The 25,651-nt window shown below is 32.7% G+C and overlaps 1 protein-coding gene across 2 annotated transcripts in view; it reads right to left on the bottom strand.

Moving 5' to 3' along the window:
* Positions 1-264: 264 nt before the first annotated feature.
* LOC140440019 (lysoplasmalogenase TMEM86A) overlaps positions 265-25,651 on the bottom strand; it is a 90,388-nt gene continuing 65,001 nt past the window's right edge. For both annotated transcript variants that reach the window (XM_072530256.1, XM_072530255.1), the window contains exon 6: positions 265-25,493. In XM_072530256.1, coding sequence (XP_072386357.1) covers positions 25,392-25,493 — 102 coding nt within the window. In that variant the 3' untranslated portion in view covers positions 265-25,391. The remainder of the gene's footprint in view (positions 25,494-25,651) is intronic.

The following is a 25,651-nucleotide window of genomic DNA, read 5'->3' as shown; positions in this document are numbered from 1 at the left end:
GTTCAGAAACAGGTATAACATTTGTAACATATTGACGTTATTATTTCCTGAGTGGTATACTATATGGTAAAATATATAGGTACGCCATGATTGACTTTTATCTTTTGGTTCAAGTGATAATTTTACAAATCTTTTTGCTTGTCTTTGACCTGAAAATTACTCGTACATTAAGATCATCTTGTTGATGAAGCTTCACGTTTCTACAAACCTGCAAACCAAGCTACTGGGTCGAAAGAGAAAGTCTTATTTCATTAAAATAACGGAAACATTTTGATATAGTTTTATTCAATTGATATACATTTACTTTTATACATGTACCTACTCAAATATTTAGGGAAATATGTAATCACAGATACAAAAAGTCTATAAGTGCAGTCTAGTTTAAATATACAACGACAATTTGAAAATATAACATTGAGAAATAGGAAGACTAAGTGAGCCTATATGAACTATTTAACAATATTCCAAAATTTAATCTACGTAACTTGTTACCACAACAGTGTGTGTTATTATTTTATTATTGAATTGCATTTTAAAAGAAAAAATCATAAAATACTTGTACACTTTTTGTAATTAAGTCATTTAAAAATATCAAAGCATTTTAATAAATATATTTTATAAATAATTACCTAATATTCTTTTACTCCACGCATTTAAATATCTCGTTCCTAATTCTTACAGATATAACTTTGTTGGACTAATAGGCACTTGACACAAATAAAAAAAGTCTTTTAAATCAATGAAAGGTAACAGTACTTGAAATAGACATTTTAAAAATGAAGGAATTAGGCAAAAAACAATTTACACATTATATTACTATTAATAATACAAGCAAACTACCCTTTTGAACATTTCTTCTATAGTCCTCCATATAATCTACGTATTTGGAAGAGTTTTCTGGCAATGCCCACTTTCTTAACTTCTTGATTGTTACAAGTTTCGTTATTTCTTTATCTACATTTATCACTAGTTTTTCGCTCGCAGCCTGGCAATCATTGCCTACTGAAAACGTTGCATACAACACACTCACGTATTGGGCTATATCTTTTCGATTAGATAATATTTAATCTATTTCATTTTCAGTGACACTATCTAGTGACATTTGGACATTTGCCTACGTCCATTTTTTACCGGTGCCTATTTTGAAGATATTTATTATGCAAAGGTTACGATTCATTCTTAACTGCAGCCGCCGTGTTGTACGGTTAACTCTCAAACTAGATTGATATCAACCTAAAGAACAAATATGTATAAAAAAAAGTTTCAGATATGGTTCTGGTATAAACGATCACTTACAAGTTACGAAAATGCTTATAGAAAAACAGTGGAATACAACAAACCATTGGTCTTTCTTAATATTTGTGTAATACCACAGATGACCATAGCTTGGATACGAAAGCTAAGCGATTAGATCGGTGCAATAATTGATAAATATTAATAAAACACGGGAAAGTAGTAAACTGGCTGTTATAAAAGTGACAATCTTTAAAGATGGTCATTTAATAAAATTATAATCAAGTTAATCTTACAAAACCAGAATTTTATTAATAAAATATAACTATTTAATTTTTAATACATTCTTGAAATAAAAAACAATTTTTGCGTACAATACACAGCAAATTAGTAGGTTTAAATTGTTTTAAATACTGCATCTCTATTGGTATATTTCAACGAATATTTTTTTTTAAATCTGATAAATAGTTTGACAATGTACGATATTGAAAAATTAAGACATGGATGGTCAAAATGTATTTTTGACATATCTTTAAACAAACTTTTAGAAATTCCACTTTTGTAAGAAAATTGATCGAAATGGGAAACAAATCGTTTTTTTAAATTGCCAATTTTAAATTGCCAAAACAACTTTTTTAGTACTGTATGCATTTAGTCTAGTAAATAAATTATTGTCATTCTTAATTTCAGCCTCTTGAAAAACTATATTACAAACAGTGCAATTATGCATTTGTAAAGCTTTTTTGATCAAATAATTTAAATAAAGTCATTTTCTGTACCTATATTTTCGGGCCGGTCGTTGGAATCAGGAATGGATATAACAGTATTTATATTGTTTGTAACATTTATTGCTTCGAAAATATTATGTTTAATATTATTTAAGCCTGTTAATATAATCCCTAAGTCATGTGCACAATTCATATGTTCCAGGTGTAAAAAATTAAGACAAAATAATTTTCTGAATGCTCTTTGCACATTAAATTGGGGTAGGGTTTACAGAGTTTTATTCTTGTTGTCTTAAATTGCAGAAAAAAATGTCTAAACTGTCTTGGTTTATTCGCCTGACTTTTAAGTAAATAAATCCTACCCTTTCCAGTCGCTACCAAAGAACGTTTAGACCTTTTATTGCCACCATCCAACCGGTACGGAATTTTGATGTTACATCGATGTTTTTTTACATATTTTTAAGTTATCAAAAAATGTCCCCATCTCGTCGAGATGATTGAGCTGGTAGTCTAAACCTTTAAAAACATTTTTAAATTTATTTGGGCGACATATATTGGTGGATTGAATATATCAAATAATTTATCAAACTTATTTATTACTTTAATAGTACTTGCAGCATCAAGAGGTCTTAGTCAATTGCTTCTTAAAAAAAATCTACAAGGAAAATAATTCCTGCAGCTGGCTGTATACCACGTATCACAAAAAGAGGTTAATCTTTGTATATGGGTATATTTTATAAAAACCCTAAAAGTGCTACATTAAAAACACGAACGTTTTCGGAACAACAGTTCCATTATCAGGTTAAAATACAGGTTACCATGCCTGAGCCACCAAAATATTTGGGTAAATACCCTTTAAAATATATTGTGTTACCGAAGATAGTACATAATGTTGATAATATTATTTGATGTTTAATATTTTAATTAAATTTTACTTCAGGTAACATACACCTATGCTTTAAGTGAGTTCCAGTGTCCGGAGAGTAAACTTCTTCAAACGGACTTCAGCTGGTAACTTACCAGCTGAAGTCCGAATCTTCGGTAACACAATATATTTTAAAGGGTATTTACCCAAATATTTTGGTGGCTCAGGCATGGTAACCTGTATTTTAACCTGATGATGGAACTGTTGTTCCGAAAACGTTCGTGTTTTTAATGTAGCCCTTTTAGGGTTTTTATAAAATATACCCATATACAAAGATTAACCTCTTTTTTTTTAATTGCTTCTTAGGTCATGTAAGTCTCCATACCGCTTCCAACTATCCCACTTAAAACTTGAGACATTCCTTGACCCGTCTTAGATGAACAGAACACCCTTCACAAATACACGTGCATCCAACCATTTTTAAAAATCTAGCAAAACTATTTAAATTTAACACTTGTTGAATAGAAAAAAATTCCCAATAAGCGCATAATATTGTCTGAATTGCAGCGCGATTATTTAGGAACTTACAATAAGCTTGGGCCTACAGACTAACTCTAAATACCCTATCGGTAACGGAGTGGACAGAGATTACCAAAACGGTAGGTAAAAGAGCAGCTTAGTTGAGCGTATTGTGGTAAAAGAGTTTTCGCATCCGGGTTATGGTTATCCTTGGTAATACTACAAAGCGTTTGACTCGGAAGACCAAGACAAAAAAAACTAGTTGATTTAGTAAAGTAGACCGCAGATATGCAACAATAATTATTAAAAAAATATACAAAATTTTTTACAGGGCTACTCCGTTCTTATTGAGCTAACACCACAGAATCTCTCGAGGAACTCTATAATATTATGCTTTTACAAGATAAATGAATACCATTTGAGAGTTCGTTTCTTTATTCCCATATTTTTCCATTAGCTGTCTTATAATGAAAATTGCATCTGTTTGTGCTCTGCTTCTATGCATAGAGGTATACATAGAGATGAACAAATACAGGAATAAAGAAACATACGTTCAAATGGTATATTGATCTTGAGAAAGTATATTATGATAGCGTTCCTGGAACGATTCTGTGGTAGGCGCTCAATAAGAAAGGAGTTTCCAGTAAGTATGTGAAGATTGTTACAGACAGTGCTTTTAGAACAAAAAGTAGAACAGTGGAGACAAGCTGTTGACCAAAAAAGTTTAAAATTTCGTAGGACAAAAACAGAGTATTTGGAATGTTCATTTAAAGATTAAATTAGCACAACAAATGAAATGAGAACTTTGGATGGTAAAATGATGAAAGCTAATAGTGTTAAGTACATAGGATAGGTATTACAGAGTAATGGGAACATATATGGAGATTATTAAAACGGTTGGTACAAGAGGTTGCAAGAGGCATGCAGTAGAGTTAGGGCGGAATAAAGTGAAGTGAATAAAATTCTATAAAACTACAATAAGACCAGCTATGATATACGGAACTAAATTTTGAGTAGTTAAAAAGAAAAAAGGATAACGAATGCATGTGGTAGAAAGGAGAATGATTAGATGGGTGAGTGGAGAAACAAAAAAGGAGAAAATTAAGAATAAGTATATTAGGGGACGTCTAGTGGTTGCACCCACTGATATAGGTTAAGATGGTTCAGGCTTGTTCAACGTCGAGACGCTCATCACTCAATACGAAGAATCGCTGATCTAATAAGTCCTAGAAAAAGTAGCAGAGGAAGATCAAAGAAGACCTGGGAAGACGCTTTGGTAGGACATGTCACTAAAGGGGATTGATATTGGTAGACAAATATAAACTTATTTTTCTTCTTCTTCTACGGCACTGCAGCCCAAATTGAGCCTTTGTCTCCTTTATTTTTTGCCTCCACCCTTGCTTGTCTGTGGCTGATCTTCTCCACGATCTTCTCCACACAAGGGCTTGTGTGTCTCTGTTTACTGTCTTTCCAGCGCTTTCTTGGCTTTCCAACCAGTCTCTTTCCATGCATTCTAGCATTCAGTGCTTTTTTGGTAGCCTATCCTATCCCATTCTTATCACATGTCCGGTCGATTGAAATATTTGTATTCTAATGAAGTCTGACAGTGGTGCTTCCTTATAAAATTGGTAAAGCTCGTTGTTGTATCGACTTCTGAAGATTCCGTTTTCCCTCACAGGTCCTAGTATTCTCCTCAGTACTCTCCTTTCGAATGTGTCGAGTTTGCTTTTGGTTGTTTCTTTAAGACCCATGCTTCACTGCCATAGCATGCTATTGGTAGAATTAAGGTTTTATAGATTCTCATCTTTGTACTTCGGTGGACATTTTTAGACCGAAATATATGGGAGAGGGCAAAATAAGCTCTGTTTGTCTGCGTTAGTCTCTTCCGTATTTCTCCATCTTCTGATCCGTCAGCATATATTTCTACTCCCAGGTATCTTAACTTTCCAACCGTTTCAATGTCATCTTCATTTATTATGTTTAGTGGGACTATATTTCTTCTCGTCTGTATTATTATTTTTGTTTTTTCTGTGTTAATTTCCAGACCTAGTCTTTTTGTTTGCGTTTTTAACTTTGCGTATGTTTCTTGTGCTCCTGATGATGTTCTACTCATAATATTAATATCATCGGCATAAGCGGCCAATTGAACCTTTCGGTTGGTCAGTAGGTTTCCTCGTCCAGTTTGCATTTGCCTAACCGCATACTCCAGCGCCAGGTTAAACAAAGTTGGGGCCAGCCCATCTCCCTGCTTTAATTGCTGCGAAATTTTAAAAAAGTCTGTCCGGTGGTTTTGTGTTTGCATGCCTCAGTTTTATCCATTGTGGCTTTAATGAGTCTAATACAAAATATAAACTTATGGAGAAATGTAATTACGGATGCCGATCCGCATAGGGATAAAATCAAATATAATGATCATAATAACAATAAAAAAATTTTAATACCACGAGACTTTTCGTAAATAAATTCTTAATGTATGTTATTTAGCTATATCAGATAGATTAGTTATAATACAAATTTGTTGACCATATTAACCATTGACCATTATAATAACAGACAGCTTAAAGTATCAAGGAGTGGCACGAATAACGCAAAAGGAAAACAGATAATGTGATATGCAGCAGATGTAATCAGAATAATTAAAAATAAAAAGGAGTCGGAATACTTTGATTAACGAGTGAAATAGGCAAACAGATAAAATGTAAATTAAGTAGCCGCCTTTAGTAAGGCTGCGTCTAATTATGAGACAATTGACAAGTCCTAGTACTTGGCAAGTATATGAACAAGGTAATCTCCCCATCTTTTAAAGTGTCTTTCTGCTGGTCTGGTGTCTGTTGGCCTTAAATCTCTTGCTATTTGCAAATATCCTGTATTTTACACAGATCTCTTATCTGGTATTCTGTCTTTTATGTTCCCAGCAATTGAGCTTAAGGCTCTCGTTTTTAACGTTGCGAGTATTATTTTTGTTTTTGCTGTAGCTATCTGCTTTAGTCTTTATCGGATATGTCACTATTGGTCTTACACATGATTTACATATACGTACTTTACCATCTAATATCACCTTCTTATTCTTCCTATCATATTCTTCTTTATGATATATTTTCATTATTTTTTTCAAAGAAAAAGAGTTCTTCGCTAATGCAGATTTAACTGGTTAAACCGCTTGTATTCTCTTAAGTCTGGAAAGTTGGTTCATCTAGATCCAGTTATTGTTTTGTTTAAGGAAACTTATCTTAGATTAAAATAGTTTGATTACGTTGAAGAAATTCCCAATGCCACATAATACACGTTCAATTAGATGAATTTTTAAATGTAATTTATTGTTCATTTACAGAAATAACCCTTATACCTATATAAAATGACCCACGTAATAACTAATGTCTTAATGTAATGTATTATTGACATTGACCCCGAAATACATAAAGGGAAATATTGATTATATTATTTTTAGGCTTTATCATTTACATAATAATAAATATTTAATAAGACTTTCATGCCTGCGATTAATTTTAAGTAATCAGTGGCATTAATAACCTATTTGGTCAAAAACGACTGGAAATATTGTATTGATTATATTATTTTTAGGTACCAGTATTTCCATAACAATATATACTTACTAGTATTTTCATTTTAACATCATCTATATAAAACGCTATGTCAACGCTAAAACTCACATAAAAATAAGAATATAGGTTTTTAAGGTTCAACTAGAATAAATCGTGTTTATGATTTGGATAATGGAGCTTTTTATTAATTTATTTAAAAGTACTAATTACATTTTTTCCCAACAACAGATCCAGAAACATTAACAGTTAAGATCCACAAGGAAAGTGATCCTGTAGTCATCTATATACCATAAATTACAAAAATTTTAATGAAAATATCCTTTATAAAAAGATATATTTATTTAAAATAACCCTTTCGGGCTACATCACAGAACATTTTCGGAATGACTATTTCATCATCAGTGGTGCTACTAGGTATATGTGTGTAAAGCTATTAAATATATGGGTAAAAACCTTTTAAATGTTGTTAAATTGGTTGTATATTACATTGTTGCTGATAATTTCATAGGATATTAAAGTTTTAAACAGATTCACTTCATGACAACGTAACACTGGGGTTGCTGGTCCTGCGCTGTCGCCTCTATACGGACGTAGTTACAACACACAATCAGCCTAATGCAGGCTGTTGGAGATTTCAGTTTTAGTTCTGTTCCTGTTTAAGTTTCTTTTCTTTTCTTCTTTTCTTTTAAACGGTTCAAAAATGTCAAGGTTTTCAAGCGTTTTAGATCTTTGGTACTGATAGCAATCAGTAGTTTTTTCGAAGATGGTGTTTTGTGAAATATAATGAGTTGAATTGTCTTTGAACTTTTGGGAGAGGTTATTCATTTAATAATTGTAAAAATTTAGAGATGAGAGAAACTTTTGCTGAAACATGGACTTAAAGATACCTTTCATTGCCACTTACAGAGCCAATCAAATCTATTACTTTGTTAACGATAACGAGTTTCTTCATTTGGCGGGAAAAATAGTGATCATTTATATTAAAAATAAAGAATTTAAAAATGTCAAGGTGGTTTTCAAACATTTTAGATGTTCGATAGGTACCGATAGCAGTCAGCAGTTTTTTTGAAGATGGTGTTTTGTGAAATCTGATGATTTGAATTGTCTTTGAACTTTTGAGAGAGGTTATTCATTTAATAATTGTAAAAATTTAGAGATAAGAGAAATTTTTGCTAAAATATGGACTTTTCATTGCCATTTAAAGAGCCAATCAAATCTGTTACTTTGTTAATGATAACGATTTTCTTCATTTGGTGGAAAAAATGATTTGAATACAAATGAAGCCAATGGTTTTAGATAGGGGATAAGAAGTAACCATCCCCCTATTTATATTTTCCGGTTACGTCTAGTTTTCTGATCAATATAATAGTTTATGCCGGGTTTTTTTGTAATGCTCTGTAACGATATAAAGAAAACAGTAGAATTACATACATTACCATTGGCGAGATATATCAAATACCTAAGATCTTTTCTCGATCTTACAAACGAGTTGTTCGACAGATAGTAGGGATACCCGTATAGTCGCGAATGTTATTCAGCTATGATGCTTGTTTTCTCATCTTCCTCCTTTAGTTCGACCCAAATTATTGTTAGTTGTAAGACACAATGCTTTTAGAGTATGGCTCATAAAACCAATAAGCCTGTAATCGCTGCATTCTCAACTTCTCTGTTTTTTTTTATCAGCGATACAAATGTAGGTATTAGCCAATCGCTAGGTATCACATGGTTTAACTGTACACTGAACATTGTCTTTGTCCACTATTTTGACGAGTTCAACAGGGATGTTATCCCTGTTGTTAGTTTGTATAGTTTTTTGGTTTTAGCAATTTTTATCGCGTAAATTACTTTTGACGGCATAATATCTGCACCTTCTTCTAACTGCTTTAGTTATGTTTTTAGGATATTTTACACTACTTCGTAATACAGGAGCTCATTAACTTATTACTTGTTCGTCAATTTGTGAAAGTACACTGACAAGAAAATGGATCATTTAAGTATAGTACTACAACTGTGGTATTGACCTGATATCTCAAACAAAAAGTGTTTAATGATTAGGACGTACCGTTCACATAAAAAAATCTAAAGTTCACCAGACCGCCTTAGCCTGAGTAGTACCTTGGGCAACATCTAGATAATAATGGGTGCTTGAACTATAGCACTGACCCTTTTACTCTTGTGTACCGTAGGTTCAAGAAATAACAAACCCCCTTGTTACACTTCTATGCTGCTTAATGCCAGTGTAAAGTGAGACTATTATTATTACTATAATCATGGCAATATTAAGCAAAACTCACATCCTAGCCAAAAACCCATAAACTTAGTTCAGGAGGATAAGATTTTTGAAGGTACCTGTAAAATATAAACATACGTGATTATTTCTGCAAGGCATTCCTAAACAAGAACTCCTAAGAATAAAGAAAAAAATATATAAGGATACATATCTGTTGAAATATTTATGGTGTGGACAAATTATCTGTATTTCTAGTAGCATTACAAAGCATTTCATTTGCAGTTACCAGGATCAACTTTTATTCCCCATTTATTTCCACTGTAAGATAACAAAACTGTAGCCATTTTCGTGTAATAATTGTCCTTGGTAAACAATAATCTTCTTTATACAGTTAAAAACTCCAAATTTGATACACTACTTCGCAGATACAACTACCAATAAAACAAATTCCTGTAAATCCAACACAATAAAAACAAAATTTTTGCAAAAATTGTTGGTTTTCCATGTTGTCAAAAAGTAAATCATCGACTGTTTATTTTATATTAACTAAGCACTGCAGTTTTAACAATAAATAAACAATCAATACAAACTGTCTAAGCAAAATACAGTCATAATTAAAAAGAGTTATATTAGTCATCATCACGCACTGTATATGATTATTTTTCTTTATTGAGATAATACAATTGGATTATTATCAATGTGCATTAAAATATATAATTTAGTAAGATTTACTTTTCAATATGAAAAAATACATATATGTCATTGACGTATAAATCCTGTATTGTTTGTGTCATACGTCACCTATTCAAATACTATTGATTACATCACTACAGGATGTTCACATAATACATTTTCAACTTTAAACAAACAAAATTGCAATTAAAAAGACATTCGACAGCCGTTGGCAAGACCATTGTGGCAGAATGTAATTAATAGGACTTGCAAAGGGCTTAAGAAAAGACGACTTGATTTGATGTATATATATATATATATATATATATATATATATATATATATATATATATATATATATATATATGTATGTATAGGTATATGAAAGCAGACGATTGTATTTCTTTTCAATTCAAAAGCTCCACCATTGCTCTACACGTGTTTCGAAGTATTCACCTCTCATCAGGAGCACTTGTGGTAGATTAAACTGAAGTGAAATGCTCTAACTATATAGCCGTTAATGTTTTTTTTTGGAAACAATTTCCGAAGTGGAAATCAAAACGTCTAATAAACTTAATTTTAAATTGTGACTTATTCCCAATAAAAATAGTAAATTACATTAAGCAGCAGCAGAAATTTGATTAAACCCAGCCTGAGAGACTTGCACATCCCTTTGAATAACATTCGGGTGTTACAATTCATTGGAGCGAGGTGTATTAATTCGTGAAACCAGGAACCACTCCACAGCGCTCCAATGCTCCAGACCATCCCTTTCCCCCCTAGGGGCTCTCTTATCAGTCAAGTGCTTGTCGTGTGGGATCCTGGGTACAAAAACTCCAAAACGATATCGTAACCCGATCAATGCAGGCTAGTGTGAGGTGCATTTTTCCTGTTTTCTCTATTGACGCATCTTCAAACTGAATTTGCTACTCGGATCTCGAGTCTCCTCGAGTTTTGTTAATTTTTTGGTTTACTTTCGCCTTTTTGTTAGTTGTAAATTGCATTAAGATGCCACAAGAAAATATATGGCCATTATAGTAACATAGCCTGCCTGAGTAAGCTAGTAGCGATCTCTATATGGAGCAACGAGAAGAGTGTAAAGATGATGTTTTTCAAAGGAAACTGTAGACGTATTGTCGTAATAAAAGGTTATTCTCAACATCGTCTAATAGTTTCCAGTGAGGTTCAAATCTTATAGAGGCGTTTCCAATATAAATAGGCTATACTGTAGGGGAGAGGTGGGTACAGTGACACAGAAAAATTTGAATTTCTGTCATCGCTAGACCATTAATAGGATTTTACTTGCAAATATCAATTTGGACGTGTTATTGTGTTGCAAATACATCATGAATGACTACATTGCTATAAATTAAGAAAACAAATAGATTTAAAAAAAAGTCTGAAACTTTGCATTGTGTCAGTGTTCCCTGGTATGAAGGGTACACTGACACAAAGACATTTTTCAACTGTAATATGTAAGTATTATTATTTAGGACTAATTAAACAATAAAAACGTATCTTTATTATTGATCTATAGAAAAATATTATAAATGCTTGTTGTTTTCTATGAAATCAAGTCCGTTTTAACATTAGGAAAAAAGTGTCGACCCCTGCTAATTTTTGGATGGTCCAAAATTTTTATAATCTGGTTGTTGAATATAACACCAATGTCTGTGACACATGGAAACACAAAGCATGTGACATTTTTTGAATTTTTACGTAAAAAACTGACTTCCATCGTACCAATGGTGTTTATCACCACAACTTTCCCAATATAATATTTTTCGATTTCTTTATTGGAATGGGCTTCATATTTGAGTCTCACTAATAAGAAATCATTGATCTTAATGTCGCAAATTTTGGCTGGATCTAATGTCAAATCACATAGGTCTTCATCATCACTATCTGAAAATATTTCACTTCCCTCTGACGTGTCAGAATTATGGAGACTATAAGTTTTACCATCTTCCTCTTCCGACTCAATAACATCATCATTGTTTTTAATGTCTTCTGAGATTATGCTTCTTTTAACTGTTTTCGCTTTTTTGGCTCTATTACTTTCAATTTCGTTTTTCTCTGGAGTGTCAGTAGCAATCATAGTCTTGCCTTTTTTTCTTCTAGTTTTAACCGAAATTGTCAGACTTTTTTTTGGATATTCACGAATAGCTGATGGACTTACAAATGTCAATTTTCTTCCACTTGTGGATGAAGGTGACAATTTCTGTAATGGAGTTACGTCCTGGTTCTTGGTAGAGTTATCTGTGGTACCTCCTGTCGAGGTAGATGGTTTTGGATCAATATTTGGTGAATTAACTAATGGTCGTTCTGTAACTTGGCTTGCGAAATAATCATCATCATTAAATACGTGACGGTCAAAGGGAAATATTCCAGTTTTTTTAAAAGCTGCCGATATATTTACAGGTGTCATAGATCTGGGGTAAGCGAGTCCCACAAATGATGCTACATGGTAGATTGTCACAGGTGTGCCCGGATTAGCTTTTTCCCACGAACTTAAAGCATCGTTGTAAAATATATGAAACGGTTTTAGCAGACCCACATCTAATGGTTGCAACCGATGGGTGCAATGAGGAGGCACAGTCAAAACAGTGACCCCATTATCTTTGCACAGAATGATAGCTTCAAGAGATATATGGCTCTCATGGTTGTCCATGATTAATAAATAGTGAAGGGTTAGCTTTTAAACTACAAGTATGTTTAATGAAATGTTTTAAAACTTCAATAAAACATTCTGTGTTCATCCATCCTGCTTTCGTAGCCAAGCCTAACGTCCCACATGGCGCTCCTGCCAACATATGGCTTTTAAAATGGACTCTCGGAAATACCATTACGGGTGGGATTGCACTTCCATTTGCACTTACAATGCAGCATGTGGTAACAAGTGTACCTCTTTCACTGCTTTGAATTTTAGACACTTGTCTAGTGCCTTTTTTGGCTAGCACCTTTGTCGAATTGTTTTGAACTGTCAAAGTTCCGGTTTCGTCTAAATTGTAAATTCTGAATCCATTTGAAAAATTTGGATGTCGCTGCAAAACTATTTCCAACTTATTAAAAAATAAGTTTACATTTTCTTTATTGAATCCTGCTGCTCTTGCTAGACTACATCCCTCTGGAGTTCTTAAGGATATTGTACGATGTCTATGGCGAAATCCTTTATACCAGTCGACTGAAGCTTTTTTTTCCTCCTCCCAATTTTTTGGAATTTTTAATTTATTTGCTTTCGCTAAGTCATATGAAAGTTTGCGACAATCGGTAATTGTTAAACTGTAAAACATTTTTGAACACGTTATGATATAATCAACGAGAGCTTCCTCTAGTTCCAAAGAAAATATTTGGTTTATTTTATAGTTAGGAGCCATTCGGCATTCGGGATCATCTCTGTATTTCTTTACGTATCTGCTTACGGTTTTAAAGCTTAAGTTTTTCTCTCTAGCAGCTTGACGAATTGATATACCACTGATAACCAGATTGACTGCTTCCCTCATAGAATCTTCATTGAATCTACCCACTGTCTTATCCGTTTTCTTCTGACGTACCATCTGTAATGTAAATTCATAATTAACAAAAGCTTCTTAGACCCTAATATGATTTTCCAGCACTCATTTGCTGTCAAGATTTTATGAAATTCACAAGAAGGGTACAGTGACACATCGTGTCACTATTCCCTATCAATATTCGTGTCACTGTACCCACAATGCTGTTTTATACAAAAATTTGTAAATTTTTTGTTAATCTACAAAGATTTTAAAGAAATTTTATTGCTATTACTTACATTTTATACGACTTTTTTACGACCCAGAACACAATCCAATAATTCAGGTTTGTTTCCTCGTAGTAAACAACTAAAAACACCCTTGACAAAATACTTCTGCACTAACAAAACACAAACATGCGATTTTCTCCAAACACAACAGATTCTGTCAACTTTTTATAAGACAAGTAGTATTCTTATTATACCAACTGTAAAATTCCACAATATCACCAACTTGCTAACATATTTTCTACTAGGATTTTAAATGTGTCACTGTTCCCTGTGTGTCACTGTTCCCGCCTCTCCCCTATAATATAACGATCTCCGTTAAAACCATTTCCGTTATAACAAATTCTTAACGAAAACAATTAAATATTTTTACCTATTATTTCAATCCAGTGCGACACTTACTATATGATATTATTTCATATTTATTTATAGTTGAGAATGTATATGTTAGTCGACATTACTGTTTTATTAATCTATTAAATAAAAAATACCTAATAGTGAAAGAGTTTAGATCTAGGAAAAGTAATGGCAGATTCATAAGAAGTTTTCATGATTTCATTGGCTTTATTAGAATTGTAATTAATTAATAACTAATATTTTTGAAATTAAATAAACAAATAGGTTAACATAACCTAACCTAACATTACCTCTATTTTACACTATGCACACGATCTCATACTTATTAGAAAGGGTGAATAGGATCTACAGAAACTCCTATATCCAACAGCAAGAACATTTAATATAATAATACCAACAAACAGAAAAAAGTATGGTAATCTTTAAAAATTCAATAATATGCCAAGTAGAAATTCAAAGATCTATGACAAAAATTTCATTAGGATAAATTTATTAATAACGAAGTTGACAACTTAAAAATTTAAAACTTACTAAGCTACGAGTCATTAAAGAACACAAATAATATCAATATACAAATTTAATGAAAGTGACGCTCCTATGTAGATTATTAATTTTAGGTACCCGCTATACAACATAATATTTTAACCTTAGTTGCCATGAAAATGAACAAACCACCCATCTAACTGGATAAACAAATTGAATCATTCATTCAGTGCAAAATCATGAACAGCATTCCACAAGTCGGTGTTTAAAAATTCTAAAAAGTAGGTACTGTGAGTTCATGTTTTCCTTAAAGATGAAACTACTAATAATTCGCTCGTTAAGTATATCATACCAGATTATTTCTTTTTATAGAAAACTGGATTTTACAATTTATAACCCAATGGGGATTATCTGCTGTCTAATAGTGACAATTTTGAGGTGGTGCTTCTGCTTTTAGAGCGAAAATGGCTTTGTTGCTAAACAACAAAACTATTTTTTGGGAACATTTATATTTTTTAAATATCTCTCTTGGGCCACATAAACAATATTCTATACCATTTGCCAGAATATGCTGGTATTGCCCACTCAAAATCAATGACACCTGAAAATATTATGAACGGATTCAAATCTACAGGTATCTATCCTTTTAATAAACATATTTTTAGTGAAACTGATTTTCTATTATCGTCAGTTACTGACAGACAGATTGATTATTTTGAAAACTATGACGGACAAAAAGCTATGAATGAACTAAGAGATTCTACCAATCATGAAGAAAATGCATCTGTATCTTCATCTTCAGTTAATATTGCTTCTACTTCATCTAATACAACCCAAGACTCCGAACCGAACTCAACTCTTGAAATAGTCTTCTTATAAAACGAAAGATAAGAAAACCCACCACAACAGCAGCGGTCAAGAAAGTGAAACGAAATATTTGTAAAGCTTTATTAAGCACAAAAGGCTGTAAAAAGGACCCTCCCAGAAAAAAGATTAAGCCAGGTGAAAGTGATTCAGAAACGGATTTCCGATAAACTCATTTTAGAGTTGGCAGACTCTTCAGATGATGAATTAAGTTCTTCTTTGCTGCAGGAACAAAAGGATGACTCAGAATCTTACGCAATTGCTGAAAATACTGAAATTTTAAGACTCGTTTGTGTTAGTGAAATTTGAGAAGATAATAAAATATGTAGCTAAAATTTTGGAAATTGTAAACTCTCATGAATGTAAAATTTCATATTTGAGAAGAAGTACGAAAGTTTCCAATTCATTTTACTTTCCAGATGTTCGTGACATTCATATGGGTTTGAAATCTGATTTTGTCGTTATTGCCAGCACCTATATATACAGAAAACAAACGACTATCTTGCTATTATAGATTTGGTTTGAAGTTTAACAATTTTATTGTACGGTAACTTGAAGAAATAATAAATATTTTTTGTATTTAATCATTGTTTTTAACACGTTTCATTGTGTACTACCTTATGTTTCAAACTGTACCACCGGTGGTACCCATTGAAGCAAATTCAGTATTACATATTTCTGAAAATTTTCAAGTTACTATTTTTACTTTACTCATAATAACTATCAAATTTATAGACAAATGTACACAGATAACAGAACTTTAAATAGAAATTTTTTCGAAGATTGCATTCCGATGTTAGATTACATTTCCTAAAAAATTTTTCATTGTATTCCAGTCTCCCTAATAATGTAAGTGCGTTATTTTCATTAAATTTTTAAGTTACATATTTTAAACATTTTTTTCATGCAGTGGTGGATTATTATTAAAAGTAATTATGATAAAAAATAATAATTTTCAGCGATATTTGTTGATGTATTTGGTAACTCGTAGCTTAGTGAGTTTCAAAATTTCAAGTTGTCATAACTTCATTATTAATAAATATATATATTAATGAAATTTGTGTCAGAGCTCTTTGAAGCCACTCTAAATCCAGTGGCGTAGAAATTTTTTCCATTAAAATTGCTAATAAAAATTCTTCATTTTTAACTAAGTAATAGTATCGTAGGAAATTTAAATAAACATTTGAAATTATATCCCGAAGTAGACCTTCCCATACATAATATTAAAAAAAAATTGGTTAAAGTTGATTATAAAAATTTTATAGAGGTATTTAAAAAGTAAATAAGTCACGTTATTTGATAGTACAGAAGAGATTTATAATTAAATGTTAAAAAGAGAGAAGATGCTAATTAACCAAATGGGCCGATTACTCGATATCATACAAATCATAAAAAAGCCATTTGTGTTCTATGGGGTGTGCTGAAGAGTTATATACGAGTATATCGATAACTCATAGTGATTTCACATACAAAATTCCTAATTGCAATTTGTTGAAAATTTAGTAGTTAATATTATAAAAATGATTTCTTTCAAATTTCGCTAAAATTAAAATAGACCTAAAAGCTTGAAAACTTCTCATAATCTTTCCGATTAAATAGGTATACGTCTTCCATTGTCTTATATAAAAATATTGTCCTAATTAACCTATAAATAACATATATATATATATATATATATATATATATATATATATATATATATATATATATAGTGACAATATACTTTCATTAAACACATTTATATTGGCTAGGTTTTACCAGGTTGATCCTCTTGCTCCGTACTTTTCCCATTTATAAATCAAAACATTATCTTCACGTGTCGTTATAACTGTTATGTATAGCTAAAAATTGAAGGCGTGAACCTGTTTATGCGTGCCTACAGTAGATGCCCTAATTCGAGGGAGCCACAAGTCACATCAGTATCAAAATAGATTGTGTCAAGCAATGATTGAGTGTGACGCAAATTCATAAAGGTGTGTAGGATACATTAAGCGAATCTGCAGTATCATATTACATAGTGAAAAGGTGGTGTTGTAAGTTTAAATGTGACAGACCATAGTGTACAGATGATTGTGCAGTTGAAGCGCCCCAACCATGTGCAGTCATCTTCAAACGCGGTATAGACAAACAGAAAGTTTTCTTGTCCTGGTAAGTCGTGCATTCATAACTTACTCTACTTCACTTTTCATTGTCCGGATTCAAATGTTTAAAGTTTCTTCGCCAGTGATGGGCGACGTCAATGGTACTGTTGTTGGTATGCCAAGATTCTTTGAGGGTGCATTTACCAGGGCATAGTCTGCACTTCAGTAGTTCCATATTTTGAACTTTACAGTATTCGCATAGTAAGTCCTGTGTGTCGATCCTACCCCACCTGATTTTATTTGTCTTGATAGGGGCAAGACGGGTTCGAGGCGCGTACCGCCAGGATCGCCGGTTATCTTGGTGAAGCGGCTAGTCGTCAGGTGGGATTATCTTTAGGAAGCCTTTCATTGATCTTTGTCCAGACTGTTCGTGTAGTGTTGCTCCATATAGTGGGTGTCTACCATTGAACTATTGTTTGAATTTTTCGACGTATTCTACGACCTTCCGTAGTACTTATGGGGGAGGGCAGCGAAGCCTGCGGTTTCATGCATCCGGTATTTAATCGGCATGTTTCGTTTAAGACTATGTCTACCTGTTTTGCATGTACAGATTTGCTCTACACCGAGCATGACTATTTCCCCTGCCGAGTAACACAGGCCTTGCGCTGTTGGTTTTAAGAATTGTAGGGTTTGCTCTCTATCGAGTCCCTGCGAGTTTTTTAAGGAGGCTTTTCCTGGACGCTCCTTTTTATCATGTTTTTTGAATTTATAACTATGATGTGGATATCCAAATTGAGAGTAAGAAGTGGAATCATCCAGGTTCACCATCACTGAAAAAATTTAAGATGCAATCTTCAGCAGGGAAGGTCATGGGAATAGTATTTTACATGCTAATACTAAGGTAGACGATCTGATAAGTAGTTAGCCTTACCGCCTGATCGTGCCACTATCTCAAGAGACTTCTACTATCATATAATATATTCTCGTAGACGGCTAATCGCTAATATCAAAATTTCAGCCGAATCGGGCTAGTAGTTTTATTTCGACCACGTGTGAAAGCGGGCGTGTCCGCGGACTTTCGAAAAATGGAAAAAGAGCAATATCGGTCGGTGATTCGATTCTTGTTTTTGGAAGGGAAATCGCGCAGCGAAAACGAAGAGCGCTTGGATATTGTGTACGGTGACTCTTCTCCTTCGATGGCAACCCTCAAAAATTATTTTAACGAGTTTCAAAGGGGTCGCATGTCTGTTTTTGATGAGCCACGCCCAGGTGTCCCGACATCGGCTATCACGGAGAATAACGTGACAAAAATCTGAGATAGCTGAGACAGTATGCATCTCAAAAGACCGTGTATGTGTATGGACCGAGACCACTTCAGAGCAGTGTTTGATGCTATTTAAGCGTAATCCGAAGGAGTTTTTACGTCGTTTCGTAACCATTGACGAAAAATGAATCCATTGGTACACACCAGCGACTAAGAAACATTCGAAACAGTGGCGGCACCAGGCAAACGTGCTCAGAAGTAGGCGAAGACTGTCCTATCAGCTGGAAAGGTGATTTTCTGGGGTTCACAAGGGGTGATCTATGTCGACTATCTGGAGAATGGTAAAACGGTCACAGGGCTCTACTACGCCAAATTATTAGAATAATTCAAAGCTCAGACAGTGCTCCTCCACCATGAAAACGGACCTGCTCATACCTCCGCCGTCGCCATGGCGAAATTGGTAAAATTGGGTTACGAACTGTTGCCCCATTCACCATATTCCCTGGATTTGGCCCCGTGTGACTTCTTTTTGTTTCCATACTTAAAAAAAGAAACTCGCCGGGCAGAAATTTAAGTCGAAACAGGAAGTCATCGCCGCCACGGAAGCTTACTTTCCAGACCTCGAGAAAACTTTTCTTTCAGAGGGGTTAAAGAAGTTGGAGCATCGTAAAAAATGAATCGCACTTTTTCCAAAATTTTCGTTTTTCTTTTGTAGGCTAAGTACATGTCGCACCGCCCTAGTAGGATTCTAAAGGCACAATTTCAGTAGATTTCTTGCAAAAAGAAGCCATAATTACAGGTGCTTATTATGCCAATTTAATGCCAATTAAGGTAAATTTTTGCATCAGAATAAAGCGCCTAGACACAGGTTTTCTATTGCGATAGCTAAAATCGCTCAAGGAATTTACGAATAAGTGAAGCATCTGCCATATTCTTCACATTTGTTCCCGAGTGATTACCAATTGTTTCCAAAACTTGAACATTTGTATTTTCTTCAGATAATGTCATATGTGCGGTAAATCAGTAAACAAGTGGTTTGTAGAGGTCAAACAATTTCTCTTTTGAGAAGCATTAGCAATGCAAGGACAGATGGGAAATATGTAATTATTCGTTGAAAATAAAAATGAGATATTTGTCAATTTTTTACTGTTGGGTAATGAATGGACCAATGGGATCAGCCCTCGTAGAAATTGGTTAAAATTTACGAAAGTTTATATAAATATTCAACAATGTAGTTTATATAAAAATTTTAGTTTAAAAAACCATAAATTTTTAACGTTGTCAATTTTTGATTTCATTTTTTTTTTTCAACATTAAGTTATGAGAATATAGGCAACAAAAGTAGTTTCTTTAAACTTAAGCGGTGTTAGAGGCAAATATCCTTTATCTCCACTACATCAAGACTAAGTTAATGAAGTTCGAAGGATAATGATATAGAAGAGGATCTCTTACTGTCAGTAATAAGATTGTTATAACTGGTAAAGTTTTGCTTGCCCTCACAGCTGTTGTGCAGACGTAGAAGTACCAATAAAAATGTTTTGTGTATAAAGAAAAGTCTATAAAAAAATATACAGTAGAAATATCTAGTGAAACTAAAAAGTCTTATACAGTGTGACCCATTTAGATTGGAAACACCTCTATAAAATTTGAAGTTGTTAACCGATTTTAACCAAATTTTCTTTTAATGTCATGTAATAAAAGGCCTATTGCGGGACAAAATATGAAATATTTTTTTTAAATTTTCACGGCAGTCTACGATACTTTTTCTTCGTCGAAAATGGAGAATTTGTATTAGCGATTTTTTTATTAAAAAAATTTCTACGCCACTGGATTTAGAGTGTCTTCAAATAGCTATGACAAAAATTTCACTAAAATATATTTATTAATAACGAAGTTATGACAACTTAAAATTTTAAAACTCACTAAGCTACGAGTCAAAAAAGAACACCCTGTATCAACAGATAACCATAAAACTAATTATTTTTCAAATAATTTTAATAATAAACCACTACTAGACAAAAAATGTTTAAAATAGCATAAAAATTTAATGCAAGTAACGCACTTACATTATTATTAACTTTACATGCTACAACTTAAATCTCAGTTGCCATGACAACGATATTACTGTATGACATTATTTGTGTCGTACAAATTTCAGTGCTAGCATAAATTTATCCATAATATCTGCAACAATATTTACTTCAAATTCTTTTAACAATATTTTGTGTCATGGCTGCAAGATTAAGTTTGAGAGACAAAATTGAAATTATACGTCTTTTGGGAGATAACGATAGAAGTGCCAGGGAAGTTTGTACAATATTTAATGACAGACATGTGGATCGTCCTAATATTAGTTGCGGTACGGCAAACAAAATAAATAGAATATTTAATGAATATGGTGCAGTATCAAAACTAATTTTAAAAAATAACCCGTTACAAAGAAGAAGAGGAAATGATCAAATCATTTTAGATCATATCAGAAATAACCCTAATGCCAGTTTAAGGAATGCCAGTTTATATTTGAATGTGCCTCGAGAGAGTATTCGGCGATGTATTAAGGTAAATAATATTAAACCTTTCAAACCAAAATTCTTACACACATTACAAGAAGGCGACGAAGCAAAACGTTTAGAATATTGTTTATGGGCCCAAGGGGAATATTTAAACAATATAAATTTTCTAAAAAACGTGTTGTTTACCGACGAAGCCACTTTCACTACAAATGGAGAAGTATCATCACAGAATTGTCGCTATTGGACAGCAGATAATCCCCATTGGGTAATAAACTGTAAAAGCCAGTATTCTCAAAAAATCAATGTCTGATGTGGTATACTGAACGAGCGTGTTATTGGTCCTTTCTTTTTTGAAGAAAACTTGAACTCACAGAACTTTTTAGAATTTTTAAACACCCACTTGTGGAATACTCTTCATGAGCTCCCAATTAATGGACGATTAAATTTGTATATCCAGTTGGATGGGTGTCCTGTTCATTACTCCAGAACCGTGAGCAATGGCTAAATGAAAATTATCCGAACCGTTGGATAGGACGGGGTAGTCCGTTGATAGATTGGCCACCCAGATCTCACAATTTTAGACTTTTTCTCTGGGGAATTATCAAACAAAAAGTTCACCAAACCCGTGCAAGAGACGTAAACGAACTTTGTACAAGAATTCGACAGGCATGTGCAGAAATTACTCCCCAACAACTAAGAAATGTAATTAGAAATATTTATAAACGCTACGACAAATGTATCCAATTAGATGGTGGATTGGTCAAGGCGACTGGGATTTAAACTAAAATTATGTTTCCATGTTTCTGTTAATACAGAGTGTTTTTTTTAACGTTAATACAGAGTTTTTTTCTTGTGAGTTTTAAAATTTTAAGTTGTCATAACTTCGTTATTAATAAATATATTTTAATGAAATTTTTGTTATAGCTATTTGAAGCCACTCTAAATCCAGTGGCGTAGAATTTTTTTTACTAAAAAAATCGCTAATACAAATTCTCCGTTTTCGACGAAGAAAAAGTATCGTAGATTGCCGTGAAAATTTAACTAAATATTTTATATTTTGTCCCGCAATAGACCTTTTATTACATGACTTTAAAAAAAATTTGGTTAAAATCGGTTAACAACTTCAAATTTTATAGAGGTGTTTCCAATCTAAATGGGTCACACTGTATAAAACGGAAAAATGCGAATATAATGGGAAAACAGGGCTTGAAAACATCCAAAAAAGATGTGATAATGATTAACAAATATAACAATACACCATTTTTGGCATTTGGGAACATGGATAACCAATGCCTTAAGAAATATGAACAGCACTAAAAAATTGAACAACAGGATTAGTCTAATGTGATCGGTCTAATGCCTTGTGCCGTAGCATAGAAATATGGAGAATAACGGGAACTGTATTGACAAATCATAGACTAGACAATATAATAATCAATACAGGATCTTTTGGATATGGTACGTTAAGTTTTAAATTAGATATACACCCCATAAATGGCAACACTGCGCGCCTTCGACTTTCCACTGTTTCCACGAACTTTCGTTGAACCGTTGTCAATAATTTGTCATTATACCGTGGTTGTTTAAAGCAATAACAGCATAGATTTTTAATTTATTTTTGCAAACAAAATGTCTCTTTATATGCCCGCAGAAAAGGTTCAAATAATAAAAAGGTTTTATGGTGGTAATTCTGGACAACAGTGTGTACATTTATTTTCTGTGTTTTTTGAGGGGAGACCAATTCCTTGCATACAGAATTCATATTATTGTTAAAAATTTTGAGAGTTGTTATTGTCTCAAAAATTGTAGAAAATGTAACGCTTAAGAAGTGTCACCTGAAAAATTTGAGTACAGAGAATACCGGGAATTTGTGCAGCAATTGAGGTAAATTCAACACGTTTAAGTAGAAGCCTTGCTAGAGAGTTAGATGTTAGCGATGTTACTGTAACGAAAGTATGAAAAAAGCACGGTTACAAGAATTTTAAATATTCGAAAACGTAGCAGCTTTATCTAGACGACTACTTTTGAAGAATGGAGTTTTATGAAACTCTAATAACGAAGGCTAATGTTGAACTCAATTTTATTAAAAACATTTAATTCACTGAGGAATCTTCTGTTTCGTTAGTAGGGAGACACAATCCTTCCATTACGAGGTATTGGTTTTTACAACAAGAGTTGTTTACCGAACTCAACGACCTCAAAAAGTTAACGTCTGGACTGACATTTTAGGAGACCACATAATAGGTCCATTTTTTATTGAGGGCAACTTGAATAGTAGAGTATATCTCGATTTGTTACAAAATCATGTTCTTCCCGCTATTCTCAATCTTCCTGATGTAAATCTGAAGAATATTTGATTTCATCAAGATGGCTGTTCAGTTCAAAACGCTCGAATAATTAGGGAGTACTTAAACAATACTTTCCCGAATCGAGTTATCAGTGGAACAGGTGATATTAAGTAGCCTGCGGGATCTTCAGATGTTACACCCATAAACTTCTTTTTTTTAGGGACATTGTTGCACCAAAGCACCATCTATGATCATCCTGAGGCTAGAGCCCAAAATTTGGATGAATTAAAAAACCGAATAAGAGAAGACTCTTTCATCTGTCAGCAGAAGTTTTTATGACAGATTGGGATACTGTTCAGCCGTAGAAGTTCAAATATTTGAATCATTTCTGTAGGGCATAAAGAATTATTTCTTATTTTATTAGGAATTATTTTTTATTTTCAATAAGAGTATATTTTTTGTTGTACCTTACGCTTTTATTTTTAATTCAACCACAAAACATTGTTCACATTATTAAAAACCGATACAAATGCATAGCAGTATAAAGGTCAGTGTATTTTTATCGAGTTTATATTATAAGAGGTTTAAGTTTATATTATAAGAAATGAGAATAAGTAATGAAAACAAAAATCAACGGACGGAGGTGTGTCTCCCATGTACAGTCCATCTAATTTACTTACCGTTGCACGTCATTATCATTGACAGAGATCGAAGTTGACATAGTTGCCAAAGTATAAAAAAATCCTGAATCCATTTTAAAACAAATAGGTCACATAATTATTGCAAAAGAGCTACCATCTCTTTACAACGACTATTTAAATTCTTACGTGACATTTTTTAAATAAAACACACCAATTTTGTTCTAAAAAGAACAGATTTTATTAAATAGGTAAAAATATAAAACAAGAGGTATTCACTTTCACATTCAAAATATTAAAGTACAAAAAGTGTCAACACCGCAACTGTCAAATAAGTGTTACCAATTTATGCCAAAATATAACCTTCGTTCGATTACAGTTACAGTGTGTTATGAACAAATGTTGTTGATAAAAACGCTTTATAATGCATTTATACAAATTAAATGAAACATATTATTGTGTATTTCTTTTTTATTTAAGTTAACATTAATAGAAATCTTTAAATATTATTTCTATGCGTATATCATAAAATATGTCTAGTAACAGTAATGCCAGTGTACTCGGCAAAGTGGTTCTAAAAAGAAACACACCTACCGCCTAAATATTTCGTGTTGGTATCATGTGACCTCACGGGCTATGACGTGGATGACGTGCAACGGTAAGTAAATTAGATGAAGTATATTGTTATGTGTTACTAAATGGTTTTCTTGTTTCCTGTTTAGGTGTCGGACGGGATCGGAGAATTATAATTAAGTAGATCTGAGAGGCAATGTTGCCGATTTTGGCGCTGTATGTAGTATGCAATATCTAATCCAAAACTTAACGTGATAGAAAACGCATATGATGAAATTACGCCCTTAAAAAGTATCCAATGTATGAAGCAAGAGCCCAGCATTGATGTTACACAATAAAAAAAGGCAAAAATTTTATAAGAGTTCTACGTAACAATATCTCATCATAATAACACTTATAATTGCATTCCCTACCAGATAGTGCACCGGGGCCCTTATCCCGCCACTAAGACAAACAAACATTGATATTTCATAGGTTTGTAAAGATTTATTGGCACTTTTCGTTTGATATTTTTGTTCCTATAGTAACTATGTTTTTTGTAACTATGTTAAAAATAGTACAAAATATAAATTATATATGAAACTAAAAATTGACAACAGTCAGTTTGATCATTCTTTATCAAATAACTTTCTAATATATCGAATTCTAGTAGATGCAACTTTTCTAATATTCATTTTACTTAAATTATATTTTATATATTTGGCCTAAATCTTGAGCTAATTATCCCAGTAAGTAGTTGCACACATTACGCCTTTTTATTTTTTTCAAGATTTATAGGAGCCGTGGCATCGACAACACTTACAGCTATTCCAAACTGGCCTGCGTAATACGTTGACATAACTAATACCTGAAAAAGAGAAAAATCACATGCCCAATTAAAAAAAAACATAATCAAAAAAAAAATAATAAAATGTTTATAAGACTTATTTCACAATAACAAGAAATTCAACAAATTAGTCATAAACAAAACGTTACTTTATTTGTTCGACTACCTATTAGAAATAC

The sequence above is a fragment of the Diabrotica undecimpunctata genome, chromosome 4, assembly GCF_040954645.1.
Source record: "Diabrotica undecimpunctata isolate CICGRU chromosome 4, icDiaUnde3, whole genome shotgun sequence".
Lineage (NCBI taxonomy): Eukaryota > Metazoa > Arthropoda > Insecta > Coleoptera > Chrysomelidae > Diabrotica > Diabrotica undecimpunctata.
This window is presented reverse-complemented; position numbering and strand designations above follow the sequence as displayed.